Raw genomic sequence first — 26,462 nt, 5'->3', positions numbered from 1 at the left:
ACCTCCTCAGATGCCTTCAGAGAGTATGACCCTGATCGTAATGGCTGCATATCTAGGAAGGACTTTCAGAAAGCCATGGAAAATTGCAAGCGTTTCTCCCAAGCTGAGACTAATTTCCTCCTCTCCTGCACAGAGACTGACAATAGTGATATTGTAGACTATGAGGCCTTTGTGGATTGCTTCCACGAACCGGCCAAAGACATCGGCTTCAGCATCGCTGTGCTCCTCACCAATCTGTCCGAACACATGCCCAACGATTCAAGACTAAGGACATTCTTGGAGCTAGCACAGTGTGTCTTGACTTACTTCCAGCCCTATCTAGGACGCATTGAGATCCTTGGCAGCGGGAAGCGCATTGAACGTGTCTACTTTGAGATCAGTGAATCTAGCCGCACACAGTGGGAGAAGCCACAAGTCAAAGAGTCCAAGAGGCAGTTCATTTTTGATGTGGTCAATGAGGGTGGAGAGAAGGAGAAAATGGAGATGTTTGTCAATTTCTGCGAGGACACCATCTTTGAAATGCAGCTCGCAGCCCAGATATCGGACTCAGACACTGGAGAGAGGTACACTGGAAAAGAAGTGGATGAAAAGAGCAGCAGTAAAGAAGACGACCAGGGCAAAAAAGGAGTGTTTTTCATGTATCGCTGGTGGCTCCTGCTGACATCTCTACTTTCTGTGAAAAACCTGAAGACATTAATGAAAATGACTCTGAAGGATATCCTCATGTCAGCTGTTTTCCTCCTAAGATTCATTTTTAGAGCTCAGGTCCGGTGTATTTGTGTTGTAATTCGCAGCATCATATATGTACTATACATAGCCTTTGTCAGCGGTGGGCTCATAGAGGGAGCCAAAAGGATGAGGCTATCAGACTTGCTCAGTGGTATCCTTGAGCCAACTCTTGATGAGGTCATGGAGGTGCCAAGTGGTGTGGATCGGCTGAGGAAGTACTCTGCCAGTTTCTCTTCCCAGAGAGAACTGAGGGAGATGGGGCAGGTGGCAGCTGTGACCTCCCCCAGGGAGGTGGATGTAATGACAGACATATTCGGCCTCAAAGTGAAGAAGGAGGGAGGTCAATACAGACTTATGACACAGGACCTCACTGCTAGTCTGACTGACCTGTTCAACACAACCTCCAGGACAACTGCCACCACTGATTTTTCTGAAAAGCATCAGAGGATGGTATGAATTCATTTGTAGCTTGTATATGAGATGACATCCATTATGGTTTTTGTTTCATATTTGATGTGGTTTTTCTCTGAAGAAATGTTTTTGTTCAGTCTCATTTTCTCAATTGCGCTTCTGCACTGATTCATATTAATGTTTGATTTCTCATTAATTTTACTGACAGCAATTTAAGGCCCACACTGCCTCAGAGGAAAAAGCAGAAGATGGGAAAATGCCCCAATTAGAGAACCCAAAGTAAGTCTCTTGCTTCTGTCGGTTCCCCTTAACTTTAAGCCTCATAACATTGTAAGTATTAGATGTTGAGTCAGTTAAGGTAGAAAAATAATGACAATAGTGCCCTTGACAGTGATGACAGTATGTGGTGGGTCTAGAACCAATAAAAAGCATGTTGCCAAATTAAGCACAGAAGTGTTCATGTCACACTTAATCAGAAAAATAACTTGAAATTATTAAGAAGTGAAAGTCCGATTTTTATCATCTCTGATTTTCCCTTGTCAAAATAAAGCTCTTTGACCCTCCCTCTGCCTGTGTCTGGACTGTTTACAGAGGGAAGGAAACTGAGAAGAAAACTGAGAATGAGAAAGTAGAGGCAGGATGGAGTGCCAAGAGATGCTCTAATAAGTCAGAGGAACCAGAGAGCCAACATTCTGCCCTTTGGGAAATGATAAGCAGTCGTAACAAGAGCCTGCTGGTAATATATGAATGCACTAACACATGTTTGTGCACTTATGCATACACATACCAACACAGATAAGGATACACACTTACCATCCCCTTCAATTTGCATGCAGCAACACAAACACATGAAAGCAAAAGACACCTGAATGTTTTTCCTTTTTTGTTTTTTCTTCTCCAGAACTACTTCGCAAGGAATTTTTATAATATGCGCTTGCTGGCTCTCTTTGTAGCCTTTGCAATCAACTTCATCCTGCTCTTCTACAAGGTGAGAGTGTGCTTGTGAGAGAGATTCTAAATGAAATCAAATTTGCAGTGGAACCAAATTTGGAAAGTAATTAAGTACATGTACTGAAGTAATGTATAGATATATGAGTACTTATATTGTGTGTGTAAAACACATGATCATCCTGAAAAGTAAAATGCTGATACAGGAATGCATCAGGATTAATAATCCAATAACGTAATGTATAATAATACAAGACTCAATGACTAGTTTTCTGCATCAGGTATTTTTACTTTTGATACTTGATGTACACTTTTCTGCTAATACTGTTGTACTTGCATGTACTTGGGTAAAATTTTGAATGCAGGACTTTGAGTTGAGTGTAGCATTGCTACTGCTTTCACTTAAGTAAAGGCTCAAGGTACTTGTTCCAAAACTACAGATGTAATATTTCATCTACAGTAGTTGCCTGTGACTGTCTACATGCTGACCTTAGTCCTGTCCACTCAAAAAAGAATGAAAGAACAAAGGAATATGTAACCATACTATAAGTGATGGTTTAACTAAGTGAAGAGCATCTCTTGATGAGATTAAAAAAAAAAACATACTATGATATTTTTGAATGCTGCAGTTTTGGACGTTGTTGAATTGTGTTTGCATTATATTCGACGACATCTCTAATATTTTTGCCAAAAAAGTGTGCAGGGGCTCTGGTGAAGTCACTCTTTCTTTCGGTCTCTTACTGTCCTCCCAGGTGGCGTCCTTGCCTGCATTACAAGAAGAGGAAGGAGTGGACTCTGCTGCTGAAGACGACAATGAGGGCAGAGTTTATTTTGTGCTGGAGGAGAGTAGTGGATACATGGAGCCATCTCTCCACCTCCTAGCTGTAGCACACACAATCATCTCCTTCTGTTGCATTATTGGTTATTACTGCCTCAAGGTATACTGGCTTGAGCATGTACTTTTTCAAATTAATAAAAAACACATTTCAGTTTTTAAAATCAGTTCTCTCCCATCGCATTGAATGGTAACATTGAATGGCACAGTGAATTAGTTTATTTTAAAACCAGACAGACTTTGACCCATGTGGCTAGTCCGAATTTTTATTTTTAGGTTTGTAGTTTGGCCAACTTAACATGGATGTGTTTATTCAACGAGACAAGTGATTACTCTACTGATTTTGATTGGCAGCTACCATTAGTGATCTTCAAACGTGAGAAGGAAGTGGCACGAAGGCTTGAGTTTGACGGGTTGTATGTGACAGAGCAACCCCCTGAGGAGGACATCAAAGGGCAATGGGACCGACTGGTCATTAACACACCGTATGTTCATAGTCACATGATCAACTGATCAACTCAGTGCTTGCACCTATTCATAGTCATGTTATAGGTTGTATAGTATAAAATGTTCCACTCACTGTCATTTTTCAGTTCAGTCAGTACATTCTTAATAAAAATGTTTTCCTTACTAATGTTTTTAATACAGTCTCTATATCTTTTCAGATCGTTTCCAAGTAATTACTGGGATAAATTTGTGAAAAGGAAGGTAAGATCTTCAGAGGACTGCAGCTTTGATTTTGCAAAGCACAAATATATATCCTATTCTAAATGTGCTTATGCATGTATGTAATTGTGTGCATATTTCACTCTGTGGCACTACATTAAGAAGCTAACTGAAATTTAATGAAGCATTTAACGACAGGTGTAATTATTCCCTATCAGCTAACATAATGATTTTATTGTCTTCAGAGACAGTGCGACACTTTCAGCTTCCTCAGTCAGATTGCCTCTTGTGTTATGAAGGGAGATGAAATTATTCTTTGTTTCAAAAAAACTCCTTTTATTTCTTGTTTTTTTCTTTTGTAAGAACATTTTAGTTGATTAGAACTGTCAGATAATATACTGTAGGGAAAGAAAACTGTGGGTTTCTGACTTGAAAAAAAAAAATATATATATATATATACCTGGTTTTACTAGTTCACAGATTCATTAAATCAGCAGAACCAGTCATCCTGAAGTCCTCAAATGAAGCACATTCTTTTCCACTCCCCAGATGAGCGTATCAGAGCAGAATCTCAGCAGCATGTGTCCTCCTCAAAGGACAATAGCTGGAGAGAATATTAACTGCCACTTTAAAAGATATTAGTGTGTGATACTGTTTGTTTCAAAGAAACACAAAGGTAGTACCTGTGATGGTATTTACTGTCTTGTGAAAGGATCTTTTGAAGTTTTGATTCTACTGCGTGGGAATGTCTTTGCATTTAGTGAATGTTGCATATTTGGACAAAGGTCAGGTGGCCTGAGTGGGGCACAAGGTAGTCACACCCCGCACAGCTGATTGTGATTGGCTAGGACTCCTGTCAATTTAGCAAACATGCTTTCTGTAAGTGAAAGAGTTGTCAATTCCACAAGCACCCACATTCAAATAAATGAAAGTGACTATTTAGCCTGTAATGTCTTATGAAATAAATGTATTGGCTTTGAATTTAACTGTAATTGAGACAAGTTGGCACTGCAGTTTAAAGTACTTCCTCTTGGGCTTCAGCTTTTTTGCTACAGGGGTGGCCATGTGATCTATATAAAGTAAGTCTAGCGCTGCCACATTGCATTTAATAATCTGTATTGCATCATTTTAAAAGCCTGCAGTAAAATAGATGGTATAGTGCCTTGAAGTGCTTCTGGTAATCCACTTTTGAATTTGGAGGCTGTAGATATTACTTACCATACGATGAAGTGCTTATGTTTGTAATAACAAAATGGCTTGTGCAATAAAACTAGACTTTAGTTGGCTCTTGTTTTAAGTTAATAAATCAAGTGACATAAAGTTTCTTAGAGCCGTGGCAGCACAGTAAGGAGAAACTCAGCAACTGTCCTATGATTGAATGCAATAATCCAAGGTTACTGTATATGCACTTTTCAGTAGGAAGGTAAAGAATAAAATATAAGCCTAGATCAATACCACCTGTTTATATACTGTATAATCTCTATTTATGCATTCATTTCAGTCATTTAGACAACCACTATGGCCCCATTAAATTATGTATGTAACACAGGTATCAGAAAATGCTTACTTTTTTGTTCAGTACCTGTTATGAGCAGCAGCAGCATCTTGTCAGCAGAACTAGGTGGCCATCTCATTAAATTGGCACAGACTCTGCAGAAGAATTCAGCCTATTTCCTCACGCTACCCCTTGTCCTTTATTTTGATGAAAAGACAGAAGAAACAGTTGTTCTAGTCACTCTGTAAACCTGCCTTCTTTCCCTGTCAGGTGATGGATAAGTACGGTGAGCTTTATGGCTGTGAGAAGATCAGTGAACTCCTGGGTCTGGACCAGGCTGCTCTAGACTTCAGCTCTGAGAGAAAACAAAGGAAGTGGCTCAAGAGAGACACTGCCTGGGGTGCTCTGTGAGTAGACGAAGCATTAAAAAAAAAAAAAAAAAAAAAAAAAAAGAAAGAAATCCATGCAATTCTGCATTCTTAAGAAGTGCAGCCATCTAGTTTCTTCCTTTTTCTTGTTTATGTTTTTCATATACCAAGGGATAGTGTATCAAATAATCATAATTGTGTTTTTGTTATAAATAATAAATAATTCTTTTGATAGGTAGAATGCAGCTGAGTATTTTGCTGCACATGAAGCAGCTTGTGGTGCTGAAAAGCAATGTGGCATCCTTCTCGAGAGGATAGCTGCAAGTATGTTTACATACGGGCAACCTGGTGTTGATATAAAAAGAAAAATGTTCAAATGAGAGGAAGAACTGTAATCGATACAGCTCTTCCTCTCATGCATTTTAATGTAGAGCTAACTGTGACTCCTAAATGAGCCCCCTTGATGAACATTAACACCATGGGCTTATTTACTGTTATGTCCAGCGCTTGTTAGTAACACATTGAAATGTCATTTCAGGCAATTGATTATTTATAGCTTCTACCCTTATTAATAGCCTTTTCACTAATATTGAGTGTGTGTTTGTAAGGATGTGTGTGTTACCTAAGTTGAGTGGCCAGACAAAAGACGGTCCTAGAACATGATGATGTACTTGACGAGGAACAGGACATTCTGAGATGAAGCCACATAACAGACAGGCTCTTTTAGAAAAGACACTGTAGCAACAAGGGTCTGATTTTAGCCATGGACATTTTGACCTTATTTTCCTGGTTCTTACCATCATGTGTCTGTGCTAATGCTGTTTATTTCAGATTTAACTCCATTGACATGAAGTACCAGATCTGGAAACTAGGAGTTGTGTTCACTGACAATGTAAGTTCAGTTGTGTCCAATATTTTATGGCTGTTGCCTGGCTTGTTTGTGTGTGCCCTCATGTTCCTACAAAGCCAAGATAAAGGCGTTACATCCTGCAGTTTATGTCCACAGATAACATGATATGCATGAGCAGTGTGTACAAAACACATCTGATGTTTTATGACCTATTTGTAATTTGTTTAATCCTTTGTTCTACTGTGCTACGATTTTGTCTGATGCGATTGCACATGCTGCAGAGGTGATGGTGGTAATATCCTGTGATTCTGCCTTATCTAAAATACACATTTGTCTCTCTATCTGTCCTGGTAACCTATATTGCCTGTTTTTATATGTGTATGTGCTTGTTTGTGTGTGTGCTCACAGTCCTTCTTGTACTTGGCCTGGTACATGGCCATGTCGGTTCTGGGTCATTATAACAACTTCTTCTTTGCCGCCCACCTTTTGGACATCGCCATGGGCTTTAAGACACTTCGCACCATCCTTTCCTCTGTCACACACAATGGGAAACAGGTGTGTACTTGCATGTGTGTTTGTGTGTGTGGGGGCAGTCTGTCTTTAATTCTCTTTCCATCTGTCTCGATGTGTGCTCATAGGTGCAGTGTGCATGCATGTGATGTTTGCTTTCACGCTGTAGGGTTATACTGGGGCTTTTCTGAGAAGTGTATTAAAGCCCATCTGCTTCTGTCTATCCTTTTGTAATTATGCATGTCTGTCAGTTGGTCCTGACTGTTGGCCTGTTGGCAGTTGTGGTGTATCTCTACACCGTTGTGGCCTTCAACTTCTTCAGGAAGTTTTACAACAAAAGCGATGACAAGGACACCCAGGACATGAAATGCAACGACATGCTCACTGTGAGTTAAAGCACATACACACACAGTAGTCCATCTTTCCACATAGATCTATCTGCCTCTATCTATCCTCTCTATCACTCTCTGTTTATCTTTCTAACACAAACACAGCCACACACCTCATTTTCTACCTGCTGAGATTTAGAGGGGCAGAGGAGGATTCTGACAGTGATCCCCTTTGTTGAAGTGTGAGCAGTCTTAGTCCTCCCACCATTTTTCCATAAAATGATGGACACATGGATAGAAGACAGCCCTTCAAGCGTCAGCATAGTTCTTTGTTTGGCCATCCACAACATTAACACCCCACCACCTGCTATATTCTAATGTGGACTTTACTGTCAGTCACATAAGCAGGTGAATGGCCAGCAATAGCATTTGAATAAAACCCTACTATTATAAGAGGCAGGGGATTTTACATTAAATCCTCAGTCACCATGTTATTGTTTATGCTTAACTTTTAGCAGCACTTCAGCATCAATAATTTTCCCTTTTCCATCAATACAATATCCACAACAATTTTAGAAAGCAGCACAATTCAGTACGAATCCAAAAATAAGCAGTAAACTTCTCACTCTACTGTTTAATCTCCTCTTGAACTTTATGAAAGAAATACCACTTTCAAGGAACATTCAAAGTTTGAAAGTTTATTCAGTTTTTGTTCAACTTCCTTGTGGAAAATATCATCCTTGGCACTTAAAAGCACATTACAATCCTTGCAAGACAACTTGTTAATTCCTTTTGCCTCATACTGAACTCCTTGTGGGGCAATACTGTCTGAGGTGAAGAATATTGATTAAAAAACCCTCCACTATTTTTTTAAATTGTGTAAAAATGCTGCCTGTTTGAAATACCCCCAAAAAAGCAATCAACATGGAGGCTGGAAAGAAAATAGATTAAATAAATTTGTATTTTCTTTTGCAGCTTCAATGCTTAATGCATAGTTTTATCCTCAGAATTTGGAGAAACAATTCTCTAGTCTTCCTTAGATACATTTTTACCCCTTAGCTCATACCAGTCCTCATCCTCATGTAGAACACATAGTATATATAGTATTTAGTAGTATATAGTATCTTTTCTTTCAGTGCTACATGTTCCATATGTATGTGGGGGTACGTGCGGGTGGCGGCATTGGTGACGAGATTGAGGACCCTGCTGGAGATGAGTTTGAGGTGGAGCGCATCGTGTTCGACATCACGTTTTTCTTCTTCGTGATCATCATTCTCCTGGCCATCATCCAGGGTGAGTCACACACACTGAACGTGTTCTACAAGTACAGCTCAGCTTAAGGAAATCCATAAAATATATAATGCTTGACACACATACATTTTATTTAGTTTAGACTGGAGTACATAAAATCTGTACATCTCACTGAGCCCTTAAGTGTCACTGACACCTGTCATTCACACACAAGCACAGCCATGCACATCCATACCTGAGCTCAGACAGATACACAGACACGCTCACAGCTGTGTCCCTTCTTTCAGGCTTGATCATTGATGCCTTTGGGGAGCTTCGTGACCAGCAAGAACAGGTGAAAGAGGATATGGAGGTGAGATTGGACATTTTGTCTCACACACAAACACTCTCTCATGTATGCACACACATTTGAGCATTGGCAAGCTCATTTGAGTTCAGTGGCTAAGTAAGCCTTAGGTCAGTTGTAATTTAAGTGTGTGTGAAGAAGGTGACTGTGTGTGCATTAAGTAGATTACGTGGATTCAGTTGTTGTGGGAGCTCATGTCACAGGAAACGATTGTACCATTGGCCTTAATGAGAAGATACCATTACCTCTTTCTCCTGAATAATTAGTGAGTAATAATTACAGAAGGTTCAATTGAGAAAAACAAATCTTGTATTTGAAATCATTTTAAAGTGTAATTAGAACACATACAGTATATATTTTTTAATATATTTTTTTGCACCTTTCAACTGTTTCTACTGTCATTCTCACTCTCTTAAGCTTTAAGTCTTAGCGGCTAAATGCAGCAGAATGCAAATGAAGCTACATTTCTTCTTAATTACAAATCCACAAATTGCATTGCTCGGAGTTGATGGACCAGCTTTTCCCAGAAGTTAAACTTCAGATGCTGTTTGCTGTGCTGCAGTCAGAAATCTGAAATCAGGTTCAGCTGCTACTTCTATCCATCCATAATTTGTATCCATAAATAGGAATGTCCTGAAATACATATTGCATTATTCCAACAACACACATTTGAGTGTTATTTCCTTTCTGTCATTGTACTAGCACAGAAACATGGGCAAAGTAATGTGACTGTTGAGCACTCCCGAAATTATGCACATGCATGACTATTGAATATTCCCCTCTGTGTCCTGTGAAAACTTGGCAGTGAGTAATCCTGGAAGTTATTTACAGTCTTTTGCCTTGTGTGGGCGTCCTTTGAGGGTCTTTGTAAAAAGAAACAACTTAAAAGGTGTCATATTGTGGTGCTAGCAGACTAAATACCATGTTTGAGTCATAGAGTGCCAAAACAAAAGGCCCCTGGTCTTGAGGTTTGGATTTTATTTTATTATTTTCGAATATACTCAGTAGAGCATAAATGTTCGTCGAAGCCTGTTTCATGAGTCATTACATGTCGTATATTTCTCCTCCTGCAGACAAAATGTTTCATATGTGGAGTAGGAAGTGAATACTTTGATACAGTCCCTCATGGCTTTGAGACTCATACTCTACAGGAACACAACTTGGCCAACTATCTGTGAGTTGATTCATGCTCACTACTTTTCGAGCCTTGGGTTTTCATCATCTCAACCTAATTGTTTTGCAGATACTAAAACTCACAACTTGAGGAATGAGTTGTTACTAAAAACGTTGTCATTTGTTATGTTACCTTTCACAGATGTAGTGAAGCAGAAATATTCTGCATGCTCCACCATCACTAAACTGTCACTATCAAACTGTAATTCTTTTTCATTCTAGGCCTGTTCATGGTGCAAAAAAATGGCAGCCTTATATTTCCCCCAAATGCCACCTCAGCACTTGAATTCATAATTCACATTCACACAACTTGTTTTATTTTTTTTTGTTTATTAGTTTTAGCATTGGTTAATATCCTCTCATTTTGAGGTTTGTAATGACAATCAGATGAAAAGCTGAAACATCCCGCATTTTGGTCTCTTGGCTTAAAGTTCAAGGGGCTCCACCACCATACAAATATAGACATATAGGCATGAGCGGGACAGTTAAATGTTGTATTCTATGTTGACTTGTCAAAACACACAAAATCATTACACAAAAACAAGACTCAAATAAAAACACCAAATCATTACAGGAAGATGAAATGCTGAAAGAAAGTGAGAAAACATTTGTATTGGTTTAAGGTTTAAGGCACTAAAAGCAGAAAAGATTTACCCCAGCCAGGCATCTTTCAAAATAGCAAGCCAACTAAAGGTTTATATCACAGTTTAAGATCATTTCATAGAGTTTTTCCCTGTATTACTCAAACCACACAAACAGAGCATGTCACCTGTGGGCATGCACGATTGATCAATGAGTTAATCAACACCTTTTCTGTTCTGTGGAGGCTTAAAACCGGTTATTTGGAAGGTGTTGTTCCATTGTGCACTGTTGCCACATCAGTAACTGCCAATGGCAAGAGCTTGTTGAGCTTAATTACTATGGATCACACGAGATGCGTTTGCTTCCCCTGACTAATGAACTCTCCCCTGCTCATGTCTGTGTATGTATGGTGGTGCCTCATGTGACATATAAGCCATTTACAGTATTCCTTGCTTACTGTCAAAATTTTTTAAACATTACAAATAATATTTAACTTGATTGTCATGAAATACCTAACAACTGTTTCCATAATCACCACAATCCTAGGCTCTTAATTTGATGCTACAACTTGTTTATCTCTCCAAATCGAATCCAAGTATGTGTGGGTGGTTAGTTGCAAAGTTGAATCCCTCTTCTGTGTCCTTACAGATTTTTTCTGATGTACCTTATTAACAAGGATGAGACTGAACACACGGGGCAGGTATAATCGTCTTCTCCTCTGTTTTATTGCATGATTCAATCAAAAGTAAATAGAAGGTGTGCACTTATACAGCTCTTAAACAAGTCTACTGTAATTGCCAAATCTCACATTCCTTAATATATCCTTCCACAGCCGTTCCTCCATGCCTCAGTCACCTATTAATTCCAGCATTTGCTATGGTAATGACCGATAGTGTAGTGTAACCTTTTCAGGAAAGACAGAATCTGCATTCATGATGTCCTTCAAACCCCCTATCAGCCCTGGCACGCACATTTTATGATAATATACATGCCAGGCATACCCATCATGATTACAGTTTCTCTTCTTACTCGTAAGCCATTGCATTATTAAAACTATAAATTTAAAGAGGTGAACTTTAGTTTTTAAGTGAGCAAGTATTTTAATTCACTTATCTTATTACTGTAACATATTTTACGTCACCTGTGACAGAGCAAAGAGGAGTGCCTTAAAACAGCAAAAACCTTTTCAGTTTTACCAAACTTAAATTGCTGCATCTTCTCCTCTTTCTCTCCTGTGTCTCACAGTTATTGTACGTAAGTCTGTGAAAGGGGTGTGCATGACAGTAGATGAGGACATGTTTAATTTGAAATGCTGCCCAGTGTAATATAAAAATAATAAATCCATTCTTAATGTGGAATAATTTGGATTTATCTTGGTGGCACAGCATGTTTCTTGAATGTGATGCTTCAGAATTGATAAAAGGAGGAAAATATTACATTTTTTATCAGCCTGAAACATTTTGGACAATTGGGTGCTATTTCCAAATTGAGTTGGGTCCTGCGACTCATACCCAGATATACTGTGTATATTCTTTCAGTGTGGTATTTTTCTTAAGTGTAGATTAATGAGAGAGCTGCTAGGTGAAATACAGAAAATGTTTCTCCCATCAGGCCAGACAAATGTTAGAAGTACGCCAAGTTTAAATGTGTATTCTCCATGGACACTGTTTAAATTGTTATTTTACTCATCCAGTGAGCTGACAGTCAAAGAATGGATAAGTTGGTAATGGTTAAAGATATATTACCACTCTGTTGACTTTGCCAGGAATCCTATGTGTGGAAAATGTACCAGGAGCGTTGCTGGGAATTCTTTCCTGTGGGAGACTGTTTCCGTAAGCAATATGAGGATCAACTGGGATGAAAGGAAATCTGAGCGATCTAAAGCCTCCCTAGATAATGTCATCACACAGAGGCCATCTTAATTGATGCCCTTGGACTCACTTAATTACTTTGAATTGTGTGTGTTTGTACTACATTGATCTTGAACCTTGGACAGATTTTCCCCAAAGTATACATCCTTTATATTCAAGTTTTTCTAAATTATATTATATATTAAATTATTTGCAAACTAAAGGATGAGGACCACTTGTTTATATTCAGATCCACCTTTAATGTGTTGTTTAGCCCTGTGGGCAGGTATTTACTCATTTCAGTGGTCTTTTCAGTCTACAACAAAAGTATTTGAAATAATGTGACAGTTTTCTGTTTCATACATCATTATCTCAAGCAATCCAAATTCCGTTCCACAGCACTTTGCCGGCTGGATGTGTCTTTGTAAAGCTCATATTTTGTGAATGAAACGATTTGTCTTTCTAATCACAGCCTCCCATCCCTTCCCCCTGTATGACATCCAGATAAACACTCTCCCTCTGGCATTTGTTCTATTTATCCTCCTCTTCTCTGTTTCTTGAGGCTTTCTCTTCTTGTCTGTTGTGCTCATCTCTCTAGGATCCTCCTCCTCCTCCTCCTGTCCTTGCTTCTTATTCTCTTTCCCCCCTTTTCCTTCTGCTCTCTTCTTATCCCTCATCTTCAGTTCTTTTTCCTTCTCAATATTAGCCACTGTCTAACATGCCAGCATGTCTCTCACTGCTCGGGTCAAAATATTGCCATGGAAATGGATCACTGAGCTTAACGACACCACTGACCACTGTCTCCAATGGCCAAGAAAGTCTTTCCCTGGAATCCCTGGGTATAACTTATTGATTAAAGGAGCGTGGCAAGTTTTGTTCGATTCTTAAAAACAGAGTATGCACGTGTGCACAAAGCTTAACAGCAGGTTGACAAGCGTGGGAGGGCCACCTGCAGATACTGTCCTCATCATGCCAAGGTCGAACACTGAGCTTACAGTCAGTCTGCTACTGATATGTGTTCATGTTACTTTTGAGTTATGACTTGTAAGCATATGGTTATAATTGAAAGAGCAGAAAAGGTTTTTGTGTATAAGATGAGTAACTCTGCTTTTATATGAGAAATGAAAAAGTTAGAAGAACAGAAATCTTAGTAAGCATTTGTTATGTGGCTATGGCTGTAATTAAAATGTGGCTTAACAGAATATAAAATTGCTTCTGTTTGAATTCGAAAAAACTAGGGCACTCAATTACTGCACTTTCCCCACTTAAAGATCTGTGGTGGTATTAATTGTCACCGCTGAGGCTGAGCAATGTCTTGATTAAATCGTTAATCTACAATGTGTGACAGACATTATGGATGTGAAATATGATTTAAAAGCCCTGAAAACTCATTCTCTCAATTAGCCTCTTGTTATGACTGTAGGAACCCCACATGAACACACACATTTCTGCCGAAGTTTGAGCAGTTTCATTCCACATTAGAGATTTCTGAGGCTGAGCTAAGTTGGAAAAAGGTTATCTCGCATTTTAATGTGCTATGGCCGTGACCTGTTCTCATGTTCCCAGGCCACTGTAGATCAATTCTAATCAATCCACACCTACAAAGTGTTGATGAGGCCAATTCGCTGAGTTTTTGAGTCTTATGCTCTTAATAAATAATCATTAATTAATAACGAGCTGTTGAAAAACAAAACAACTTCAGCTTTGTTTATTTAGTAATGAAGATTTGATATTGTGTATATTGAGTAACACTCTAAATTTGAAACAACATTTTCAGGGGCTTTAAAGCTGTAATTCACCTGTTCACGTTGAACACAGAACTATATGCAGGTACCTTTGTTGAGCAGGAAAGCAGGGAGGGTTCACTCATGTTCCCGTGGGATGGTAAATGACTTAAAAAAGAAAAAGACTGGCTTGGTAACTTAGCCTCGAGGCTACAATGGTGTCATCTTACATGACCTGCCATTTTGTATGCCACTTCATCGTGTTGCATGATTATTTGTTCGAGATAAACTCTGAAAAGGCACATTTTCACATCCCTCTTTTGTAACCTGAGAGCAATGTGACTGGATTTAGTCAGTTTGCAAATCTTCTGAGAAATTCCATCTTTAATAAATCAAATAAAACTTGACATTGAATCAAGAAAAGCCACCAAAATCATTAACAATATTTTTTGTGATACATTTAATTTTGCTGATTAAATTTTAAGGTATTTTTAAAATTCAGATGGGCTTCTTAATGTATTTTAGCCGATTATCCCTAGGGACAGTAGTGTTATTGATTGTGTTGATTTTCATGAATGCCTCTTAGCCAGTTGCAGTGTTAATGATGCCACGCCTTTCATAATTTTATACAGCCACTATGTTTATTGGTGTACAATACAGTGGTTCCCATGCTATAGGAACTACTGTACAGTATATACTGACTGACTTAGGTCACATTATGTCTTAAGTTTAAATGTCAGTTTTACTTGAGGCTGAGTATTGTGCTGAGGGTAAACAAGATATCACTATTATAGCAATACAACCTTCCTCAGAGACATCAAAGAAAGGTTGTAGTAAAAGAGTTATTCTCAATGCACACTATTTCATACTGCTGTCTGTATCCTCTATAAGAGCACTATGATGACCACATTCTAGCTGAAGATTCATAAGGATTATAACCTCCAGCGCCTGATATACCAGAGAGAAAATGTATCTGATCAGTTGCCATATTAGCCTTAGTCCGGAATCAGGGAATGGGGAAAAACCTCTCATCAAAAACCTATTTCATCTGGAAATTTATCCACTTTTAGTGTGTATAAAAATCAATCATACCGTCATAACATCAAACCCACAGACATCTAAACCCTCTTTGCAGTTCCCTCACACCACAGATCTGCAGGAGACACAGGGTACAATTTCAGGAGTAGCCTTCCACCAGTTGATTTACTAGAACACCACGTATTCGAAGCAGGTCACCTAACTCCACCAAAACACCCAAATTAAATATACTGACTGTTCAGTGGATAATTGCCACATCCGCTGGATCAAAAGATACCGTGGATAAGATGGATGTTCATTTGAAGCTGCCAAGCTTCCCCTTCTAGTCTTCATGATCTTTCCATCCTGTGGTTGAGTAATACTGAGGCCAGAAGGTCTGGATGTAGTTTAGGCTAAGGAGCATAACTCAGTGGTGGAATTTACACTGTCTGCTCCAAGTATGAACAGTAGTATAGCAGTTCGGTAGCACTACGTGACAAAGATCAGGTCTGTGCTGTCAAAGAATTAGAAATTTCACAAGGACCTTGGGTTTCCTCTGTAAAGCAAGGGGATGAAACTTAGTTTCAACTGGAACTGTAGCTGATGTGTGTCTCTGTCTCAGGCTAGACACTCAGCTTCTCCAATGATGTCCATTCACATGAGAGCAGGACAATGGAGCCACCTCATCCCCTTGGCTATTTGTTAAGTTGACTGCTGCTTCCCTCAGTCACAGCCTTCCAACACCAACTCCCAGCCGCGCACACTGATATTAAACATTGCACATACTTTCCTGAGATTTATTTTTCATGTACAAGGAAAAACCATTTCCTTTCCACAGTGGTAGGTGCTGACTTGAAAGTGCAAACCTAAAACAAAATCCAGGCTAAGCAATTAGTAATGGCATGTAGTATTTCAGTTACAATTTTTGTAACCCGATGAATCTCGAGCTGAACTCACCAGCAGTAAGTGAGAGGGTGAGAGGTTTTTTTTTTTTTTTTCAAGTTTCTGTACCATAATAAGAGAATATGAGCAACATTATACCTGCAAAGGGAATGTATGCTGTCTAATAACATTTTTAATGCTGTCTTCACAATTTTTATCTATCAACCTCTACAGTAGCTTTTGGCCTTTGATCCACACGAAATATGCAGAGCTTAACAGACAAGAATATCTTTACATGTTGAATCAAAGAGGCCCTTTTGTCTTTTTCACACAAGCAGGTATCATACATGCCTCATTTCTGAGTTCCTTAGTGGAAAGCTGCTGTGATCGTATCTCACTTAAGTTCACGGGTGTCATATAAACCATCACAAAAAAGGCAGTGGACCTGTCAGTGATATAGAAAAAATATAAACTGATCTGACTTTGTGACACATAGGCAAAATATATGCAGTGAGTTATGGATAAAGCCGTATTTCTCACAGGCTTCAATGGGAAGTCAATGGGATATGGATCCATCATGCATAGCCCTCAGCTTTGCATAATTCAAAGACATTGTGGTGATGTTGAGTAATGTATGTGTAGGGCAACATTGAGGAATCTAGGAATTATGCATGGGCAGATGGCTTTAGGTTGGCAGACAACAACTGGATAAGCATAGAGGCTTTTGTAAAAATGATAATGGATGTGAGGGCATGTGACTGCATCATTTTGAATATCGCTTCAGATACCTGTGGTTGTTTGGGAGATAATGCCTCCACACCCAAATATATCGTGGAAATTAGAGTTGTAAATTAATAAATGATGACATGAGGAAGGAAAGTGGCGGAGAGAGTGCAGCTGTGAATTTACTCATACCTGAGGCCAAGTATCCTGAATTAAATATGAGCTGAGACTTCTTTTTGTTACTGCCTCTGGTTTCAGTTTGGGAGCTCTTATCTGCCCCAAACTGTGACTGTCTGGTACATAGGACTTTTATTTCATTTTATTTTAATACTTGTCAGTGTTGGGCAGTCCTTTATTGTCTGCTTGTTTTTGCAGACTCATAAACCATGTATTAATTGTCTTCATTTAGAGTGCTAGGACCTTGTGTTTCATTATAAAACCATATATTTTGTAATATGAACAGCTAATTAATTTCATCCTCCCCAGTATATAGTATATGTACTGTATGTTTGTGTATGGGCACTCGTCCTTTTGAGATTAAACTCAAACAGTGGTCTATTTTTCATCCGTGCTGTCATCCACAGACACTCTTTCCAAAGTCATTTTCTTTGTTCCATCCCTTTCTCAGTTTCACCAACCTGTCAGGAAATCACTTGAAGGCTGCCTGCTGCTGTGTAGCACATGAGGGCTTCTTAGGGAGAGACACAAGTTGAGTCTTGGTCATGCATTCACAATGAGGCAAGTTCTTCAGTTTAAAGTGAGAAAGTTGTTTTAGGGAGAGGGACTCATGAAATAATGAAAGGAAAATCACTTTAACCTCAGCTTTCTTTTGTTGCTGATATTTACAAAAGCACAAATCTTTAGCTACACCCAGCATTGGCTTAGAAAATAACCTTTTCCTCTTTATTTTTTTTTTATGCCAGGGAGCAGTCTGTACTGACATTATTGTGTTATCATCTGTCATTCAGAATATATTGAGTCTATAAAACATATTCCCCCTTCAGATGATTAAATCCCAGCAGTCATTTGAAATCATCCTCTAAATTGAAAAGTGCTACACCCAAATGCAACACAATGACGCATGTCGATCCATTGTGGTTACATTGATTAAATCATTGGCTGCTGAACCACAACCAAACAAACTTCTTTGAATTAATATGTGTGAGTTTGAGACTGGTTGTCTTGCAAATAAAAAAAAATCCTCAAGAGTAACTGAATAGTCATGTAGGCTGGATTATTGTGGTGGGGGTGGGGTGTGGGCTGTTGTCAGTTTATGCAACCATGGTGAACATCTTTCACTCTCATTTCACTGTTTTGCCAGCAGTAGCTTTATTGTAACAAGTAATTGAATGCAGCCTTATTAATCCCTTAAGCTTGTAGCCATAACATCCTAGCTGTGGCAGGTTAAGTACCTGTGACAACCATTTTGTATGTGATAAATATTATTTTCCCTCTCGTGCACCTGCAACTCTCTTAATCCTTTTTCCGGCTTCGGAGCATTGTTGAACTGCCATGTACTTACACAATTAGATCTTAAATTGACCAGTCAAAATAATCATCTCACAGCTTTGGGTGGCATTGAAAAAATGGACCCTGAAATCATGCTTCTCCCTCCCTACACTTTGCAGTTTTCATCCTAGGAGCTGTCATGCTGTCCAAAAGTAAAGATTTAAAAATGGTGTGAAATGTACAGACCATGCAAGGTCAGAAAACAAGAAATAATAATAAGAGTATGTAACGATAAAAGGAGAGAAGAATATTATTCCTTTATTCCTGTGTTTCTGACTTCAATACTTTGATATCAAAATGACAGATGAACTCTAGACCTGCTATATTTTCTTAAGGAGGAAGAGGTTGCCATAATTAGGCAGTGTATTGAAATTGCTATGTCTGCCTTAAAACTACATAAGGAAGAAGTTTATTCAGCATTTTTGGTGAAACACAGTGACCAGAAAGACTCAAAAAAATCTGAGCATAAATCCTCTTGCTCCTGTTATTTGTTCACCCTCATTTCCTTTCCAACAGACCTTTGGACCTCCAACACATTGATTTATTGTCTGTCTTTACTCCATTAGTTCTAATAAGTTTTACATGGATTGGGTGCTATCCCAGCATCTATTTTAGGGGAAGGCAGGACCGGTCACATCCATCAGAGCTAATAAAAAGAGAACGAAAATAACACTTTCGAGTGTCCAGTATACCTGCCTTGCATGTGTTTTGAATGTGGGATGAAACCAAAGTACTTATGTAGGTAAACAAGGGGAGGACACACACTGTGCACAGAGAGCGCTGCATTGATAAAAATAAAAAAAAAACAAGTCGATATTCTCATTTAGACTGTATTTTCTCTTTCTGGGGGCAATATGTAGTTTATCACATGAAGTGCTCTAGACCAAATTCTCAGTTTTGACTTGTATTGTCTCATGACAGTCAGACAGACCCCTGCATTCTCATTACAACTCTAATTTTCTTATAGAGTAACTGTCCTTCAGTAAACAAGCATTACCACCAGTGACCAGAGAAGGGCCTTCCAAATTACCATTTAGATTGGACAACTCCATGCCAAGAGAAAGCCAATTACTCAATGAGGGTTTAGTAAGGAAAAGGGGTAGAGGAAGGCTGGAGACTGACTCGATATCCCAGCAGATGAGGTCCGTTTGCATCACTCCCTTTTTGAATCCTGTATCACACCAACATCTTATTTCATTTCAGTGGCAGTTACTTTAAAATCTGCAGAGAGAGTGGATTTTGTCTCTGCAGGGCTGTTCGCAGAGTGATCTGAGCCACTGAAATTTGAAAAGAGACAGGTGCTGCCTTTAATAATTGAAACTGGCAAATTGGCTCACTCAAAGGTAAGCTCGAGCAGTTGGTGAAATGACCCATTTTCCAGCCAAGTGGAATTATGTGCATTTCAAAAACTCAAGTTTTAGGAGCACTTGTTTATTGGCAGGAATTATTAGGGATTTTACATCAGTTTGATTTCTAGCGTTGCACAGAAACAGGGAGACTAACCTGAAGCCAAAAGAGATGAATATCAATATTATTCTTAATCATCATTGTATTCAATTTCTAAAGACCTTAATCTGGAGTCTCAAGCCTGGCTTGGTTTAAAAGAAAAAGTCGTCAAAACCGTTTTTGTATCCACAGCTGTCTGGACATCTGCCTGCTCAGCTGTTATCCTTAGCTTGTGTGTGTGTGCCTGTATGCCTGTGTGTACTTGTATTAGTCATGTCATGGGGACATGAATCTCTGTACACAGTTACATTGTGGGGACTCAACTTCCTTTTGGGCACAAAAAACAAGTCCCCATAATAAAAAAAATAATTTAAATTTCAGAGTGAAGACTTGGTCTAAGGTTAGGGTGAGGGCAAGTAGTAGTTATGGTTAGGGTAAGTCTCCAGGAAATTAATGTAAGTCACTATTATTATATTCCTTGATAAGTAAGTGATGTGTAAGAGGGTAAGTGATTTGTAAGTTTTTACAATTCAACAACTCAAAAAACTAATTTTAATACTTAATGATAGCCCACAGACTAACATACTAACATGTATGGACTGTGTTGAATGATAGGGTTAGTAAGGGTAGTTAGTAATTTTGAAAGCTGTTTTCTATGTTATGCACATTACAGAATGTCTGTAAAATGGTTCCTTTTTTAACCTTGAATTTAACCAATATTGAGATTGAGAAATTTAAAACATTGGGTACCACATGTTTCAAGTTGTTGTGCAGCTACTTGGACTTACCAACAAGCTGCATATTCAGGGCAGCTGAAAAACAAATGTGTGACTTTTTCATATATCGACCAAGGAAAATTGAGATTAAAATTGAGACTCACCTTATGATGCACTGCATGCAGTGTGTGTGTGTGTCTGCGTGTGTGTGCATAGTATATACATTGTGTTATAGTTTTTCTCTTTGATCAGCTATTGTTCATTCTCTACTGTTTATCCATTTGTTCTTCTCCAGTGATTTTAATTCACTTTTGAGCACAAAATCATCCATGCCTAACTTGCTAGTAAAGCTTATCTCATAGCGTTTGCTTTTCTCTTTACAAAAGTAATACTGTTTTGGGCAAAACAAATTATTTGGGATTCTGTTCAAAATCTAGTGTTTCAGTGATAGAGTCTTATTTTTTAAAATAAATAAGAGGGTTGCTGCAGTAACCTAGAGCTACAACAAACAGTTAGGTCCACTATCCTTTAACCAGGCAGTCATTTTCTAGATTAAATGATTGTTAGAAAATAGTTAAAAATGCACATAACAATTTTCCTAAGTTGATATCAGATGGCTTGTTTTGTTCGACCAACAGCCCAAATCCAAAAGTAACACACTGAATTCTTGGCATTTGATTTTTTTGCTGGTTAATTTTCACTGATCAACTCATCAGTTTACCTCTATAATAAACATAAATCTCCCATTGAAAAAAACACAGACTGAAAATATTCTTTACTGGCCTTGATCTTCAAATCTAGCTTTCCATTTTCTCTGGTACTTAACCTCAAATCCCTCCTTTCACACAGAAAACCTCTTTGATTGCCATAAATCAAAGAGGTAGCAAAATGATACACATCTTAAAGTATTAAGGTCCAATCTGTCAAGCTTGATAGAGGGACATAATTTGCCTTGGAGAGTCAAAAAGCATCTATGGAATAACAATAGTGTTGAAAGAAAATCTCATCAGAGATCATCTGTAGATGAGGAGGGAGAAACACAGACAGACACTGTGACACTATTACATTTTGTAGCCAGTGTGTTAGAAGTGTTTTAAATGCAAGACAGGAGCTCCTGCCTGATAACACACATGGATACAGAAGTCATCCTGCTCATTATGTCCTGAGGTTCAGTTTTGCATAGAAATGTGACAAATGCTGCTCACATCCAAATCCATCCCTGTACCGCTCTGATGCTTTTTTCCAGAGACTCATTGTAAATAAAAGGAATATATGTATATTATATTTGACACACTGCACAAAAAGGTTGCAGAAATGGAAATTTTTAAAACAGAGGTTCCCTCACAGTCTGGGAATAAATGATAAGCATGCACCAATTCTGCCCTACCTGTGCACGGCATGGTGCAGGGTGGCAGATGGCTTTGGTTGGCTTTGATGGCAACACAGCTGAATGAGGGCAAATGTGGTGTGTGAATGGCCTGACTGCTGGCAAATGGGCTTGTTTCTTGTCTCCTAAAATGACCCAGATATTGCCAAGGGGAACCCACATGTGCACATAGTCATAATTAAACTTTGTTACAATTAAGCACCTACACACACTTGATTTTTTTTTTCCCTGAGTGGACCAATTAAACACTGTGAAGCGTAGATAGCCCACTGAAGAAAATTAATTTTGACCACATTTAAGTAATCTAATGGGTAAAAAATATTGCTGTTTGCATTAAATATGCCTCAAGGCAATGACAGACTTTACATAAGCTAGGTGTAAATCACAGTAAATCCTCACAATTCAGTTATGAAAATACCCAGCAGTATTGACTTATACAAGCCAGCATAGTTTGGGTTTCTTTCATCGTTTAGCTGTTGGCTCTGAATACCTGCCACGCTTCATTGCTGTAAATCAGTAAGGCAACAATCTTGCAGTCTCTTGCATGCAGTCGCAGAAGGGAATAAAGGAATAAAATATGTGGGCTCCCCTGTCAAGGTCATAGAGAGACCTTTTCCCCTGCAATAGAAAGGCCTGACTGGAAGTTATCCTGGAGATATTATCACACACTAAGGACAGACTCAACTCAGTTACTGACTGACACTAATCTCCAATGATTTCCTCAGGGGTCAGAGTTCAGGCTGGTTGCCTTGAGATGTTGAGGCGTATTTGATTAGTGGTTGCCATTTGAAGCCTCTAATCCAGCAAATAAGCACTGAGGAATTTATATCGTTCTCATTTGCAGTGGTGGCCTATTGTTTTCCTATAATCTATAAGATCAATGTCTGTCTGTATATATTATATCTATACAAACGGTTGTGTAATAGGTGAGTAATTATGATAATGATTTTTATTTATTTATTGGTTTGTACTGTGTAATTAGACTGTGCTCAGTGTCCACAGATTAACTGAAAGGCATCGGATGGAATTCAAAAGAAAAAGAGAGTGATGCTTCATCAGTCAGTCCAAACACTTGTGTCCACTTATGTAACTACAGAACAAAGGTCTCATCACATCAGTTCAACGAACTGAGCACAAGTCATCATTACAGTCAATCTCAGCCCCATGCGTCTGTGCAGGCATCTCTCTCTCAACAGTCCTGCAATCAACTCTGCCTCTTGATTAAACTCTGTCTGTGTGTGTGTGTGTGTGTGTGTGTGTGTGTGTGTGTGTTTGGCCGATGGAGGTTTCTGAATAGAAATACAGGCTCATTGTCCTGCCTTGTGATTTGGATGGATGACTGCTGCTGTCTGTTACTCCTGCTTATCTGTGTCATTATATTCAGATCATTAAGTTACCTTTCTCTTAGACAGTGCCAAATTGATTGATATCAGTTATCACGGACAACTTTGTAGTAGGTGCTTTGATCAGATGGCGGTAGTCTGGACTTTTATGTTAATTCTGTTCCTTTTAGTTTAGTTCAATTTGTCTCTCACTCACCGACTAATGCTTTGTGAATGTGAGGATGTGCCAATTGGAATAATGCCAGATTTCATATCATAGTGATGATACACAACCATTATACTGTGTGTCAGCGTTATCAATGGCTATCAGAGGCAACTGGAACATTTCAGTCACTCAGGCATTCATAAAAGCCATCAGAGGAAGAATGCTGAAAATACAAAATCACTGGAGGGAAAGCAAGCTCCTCAGTGATGTCAAGATACAAATTATCACTGTCAGGCAGATGGTAAGGGGCTGACTGAAGTCAATAAACTCCATGTTAAATCAGAGATGACGCTCATCAACCGTTGTTTAGTGCTGCAACTTGTTGCTGCCGCTCTGACTATGACACATAGTATAAAGGTGTGCCATCTTCTTTGCATTGATATTTTGAGTGCTGGAGATTTTCAGAATGTAAAAAAAATAAAAATACAACTTTAACCTTAAGTGATAGAATGTCTAAAATCAGTGCATTGAAAAAAAAGAAAACAAGTTGTTATTGTTAAAATCGTAATAGTCATGTAACCAGATACATACATACACACTAAAGTTAAATTAAATCCTCTGTCTTCTCCACCACAACCTTCCATTATCATACAGTACGTGCGCATATCAACATGCCTGCTTTCAAGACAGGTGATTTTCCATACAAGACTGACCCTTGAAAATTGTGTGAATGTTAATAAATCTAGCAGAATGTACCATCAGCTGCACTTTACATCTCCTGTTGCTTTTGCATGCATTTCACTGATCGCATGCAAAATGCCCCTGGAATGACAGGCTAACTGCTTCCAAGCTGCCCCTGTTTGTTGAATAACCAGCACATGCCTAAGCGCAGAATGGATCTGACACAAGACGCAACAAGCTTCATAAATTAATTTAAGTATTTCCTCTTCACACCTGCGGATGATGTGGGATCCTAATGACCTCTTTTACATCTACCATCAGGCATTCTGAATTGTAAGAAGAGCTGTCATGAGATACTATGACAGAGGCTGTGTTTTCATGTTTCTACCAAGCAACCACTCAGACATTTCAGTGTTTAACCCAATTGCCCAAAGCTGCTCCCTTTTCAATATTTGTACTTCTGGAGGGATTTATGGTTATGAAGAGTAAGACTCTGCAGCTCTACAATACTAATACATTTTGGAAAGAGGCAGGGAAAAGTTTCAGTATTTTTTGCCCATGGGTGCTTTCCAGGGACGCTATGTGATGTACAACTTCGAGAACATTGTGTGGCTATGATAAGAATGTGTTGTCATCATTGGACTCAGTGTTCCCAGACTACCGTAGCTGCTATATTAGTCTGTCAATCAGTCTGTCTGTCTGTCTGTTTGTTTCTATCCACTCCCTCCGACACATGAGGAATGAGGCCTTGCCTACAGTCCTGAGAGGAGGCAGAGAGGAGTGTGTGTCAGACAGATAGACTGAGTGTAGCAGTGAATATGTCAGGTTAAAATGCTGGGACATTGCTCCCCTGTAATCCCTTTGGCTCTGTAGATTAGGAGTGACACGGTGTAGTGCCAACTGTCAAATTTGTATTCTGGTCATCTCTGTTTCTTTCTATAAGAGGTGACTTTTGGCCATATTTAGTCCAGTAAAAAATGCTAATTTTCCCCTTTGCTTTCAAAGCAAAATCAAGTCAAAGAGGAACTTAGTTTGCATTATGACATAATATAACAGATACATACCAGTCCCAAATTTACTTTTGTCCTCCAGAAAAGAAGCAGCAGCAGCAGCAGCAGGCAGAGATGTATTCAGATTTAGTCGCTTGTTTTCTTTACAAACAGTGTGGTGTGACTCGTTCATTCATTCATCAAAGTCAGAGGGGGCACCACTGCCTGTATTAAATTTCATGGAAATTCATTTAATACTTATGCTGACTTAAGAATGACTAAAAATGTTAACCTTGTAGTGGCACTGGAGTACAAAATTTCATTGATCCATCCAAACATTTTGAGATATTTCACTCTGTGAACCAAAGTGGTGTAAGATCCAAGACACAGTTGCACATAGATAATGGTCTGTTTGCTCTAGTACATGAGTAGAGGAGTTGGCTTTTCAAACCATGAAGTAGTGGCTGAAGAGTCATCGCCACTTGGTCTGGTTAGCTGTCTCGTTGTTACAGACAATACTTGATCTGTGGATATCCCACACCAGCGTTCAGACTTTTATTGATTGCTCCTATTATCTGTTCTGAACACTTGCCGTTCGGTTCTAATAGGATCTGTCCATTCCTTGCCTTTATCACTCTCACTCACTCACTCACACACACACACACACACACACACCACACACACACACACACACACACACACACACACACACTCTCTCTCTCTCTCTTCACTATGTCTCTTATCTAGATCCTTTGTATGGTGTAAATAAGCCTCAGAGTAGGCAGACAGATAGTTACTTTGCTATTGGAATTGTTCAGTTACCTTGACCTGTGGCTGCTCATCTCCAATGCAACCTTTTTTTGGATCCAATTGTGATTCCTTCAACTGTGTCTCCTTCTCTATGGTTCCTTTTGCCCCCCTGTCTGTGTAAGTGGATAGTGCAAGGACTCATATCACAAAGTATGGCTGAGATAAAGGATTTTTTATTTGATTTCTCCTCTAAAAAACGAAATGGGTGGAAAAATATATACACATATTATGACAGTGAAGCCCTGAGGGTGGAGAAGGGAGGCCCAAACCTAGTTTCTGATTTTAGTTACTTTAATTGTCTCCGTAAATTGGACTTAATTTGTCAGCTGAAATTGCATTATGATGATTGGCACAGGAGGGGATGAGAATTTTAACAGTTCTACGCAGCACTAATTGGTTCCTCACACAGCACAATTTAGAGAGAGCAGCCAGCACGTCACGACCCTTATTCTTTCTAATAAGGAGCACAAACATTCAACCATGCCTGTTTATAGCATTTTGTTTATTTAAGGTGTGCACACACACAGAGTAGTGAGAGACACTGCTACTGAGTCTTGTTCAATTTAGCAGCTTTATAATGGGATGTTTTTGTTTACAGTAGTGCAGATTATTTTGTACTCTCGTGATTGTGTTTATTTGTTAAGGAGAAATATTTAAGTTTGGTCATAGAGCTCAACATTAGAAACAACTTAGAATTTGTGAAGCTAAACTACTAAGTGCTGTGCTTAACATAACAATTGTTCAAAT

General features: G+C 38.8%; 1 protein-coding gene across 1 annotated transcript in view; it reads left to right on the top strand.

The window, feature by feature from the left end:
- ryr2b (ryanodine receptor 2b (cardiac)) overlaps nt 1-12,764 on the top strand; it is a 57,746-nt gene extending 44,982 nt beyond the window's left edge. Inside the window, 16 exon segments of the mRNA XM_018696974.2 lie at nt 1-1,179; nt 1,349-1,419; nt 1,732-1,876; nt 2,042-2,128; nt 2,841-3,026; nt 3,278-3,408; nt 3,589-3,631; nt 5,355-5,491; nt 6,284-6,344; nt 6,711-6,857; nt 7,064-7,198; nt 8,278-8,434; nt 8,680-8,744; nt 9,812-9,912; nt 11,142-11,193; nt 12,259-12,764. Of these exon segments, the coding sequence (XP_018552490.1) occupies nt 1-1,179; nt 1,349-1,419; nt 1,732-1,876; nt 2,042-2,128; nt 2,841-3,026; nt 3,278-3,408; nt 3,589-3,631; nt 5,355-5,491; nt 6,284-6,344; nt 6,711-6,857; nt 7,064-7,198; nt 8,278-8,434; nt 8,680-8,744; nt 9,812-9,912; nt 11,142-11,193; nt 12,259-12,354 (2,793 nt within the window). The 3' untranslated portion in view covers nt 12,355-12,764.
- Nucleotides 12,765-26,462: the final 13,698 nt, after the last annotated feature.

Source organism: Lates calcarifer, linkage group LG16_LG22 (genome assembly GCF_001640805.2).
Source record: "Lates calcarifer isolate ASB-BC8 linkage group LG16_LG22, TLL_Latcal_v3, whole genome shotgun sequence".
Lineage (NCBI taxonomy): Eukaryota > Metazoa > Chordata > Actinopteri > Centropomidae > Lates > Lates calcarifer.
This window is presented reverse-complemented; position numbering and strand designations above follow the sequence as displayed.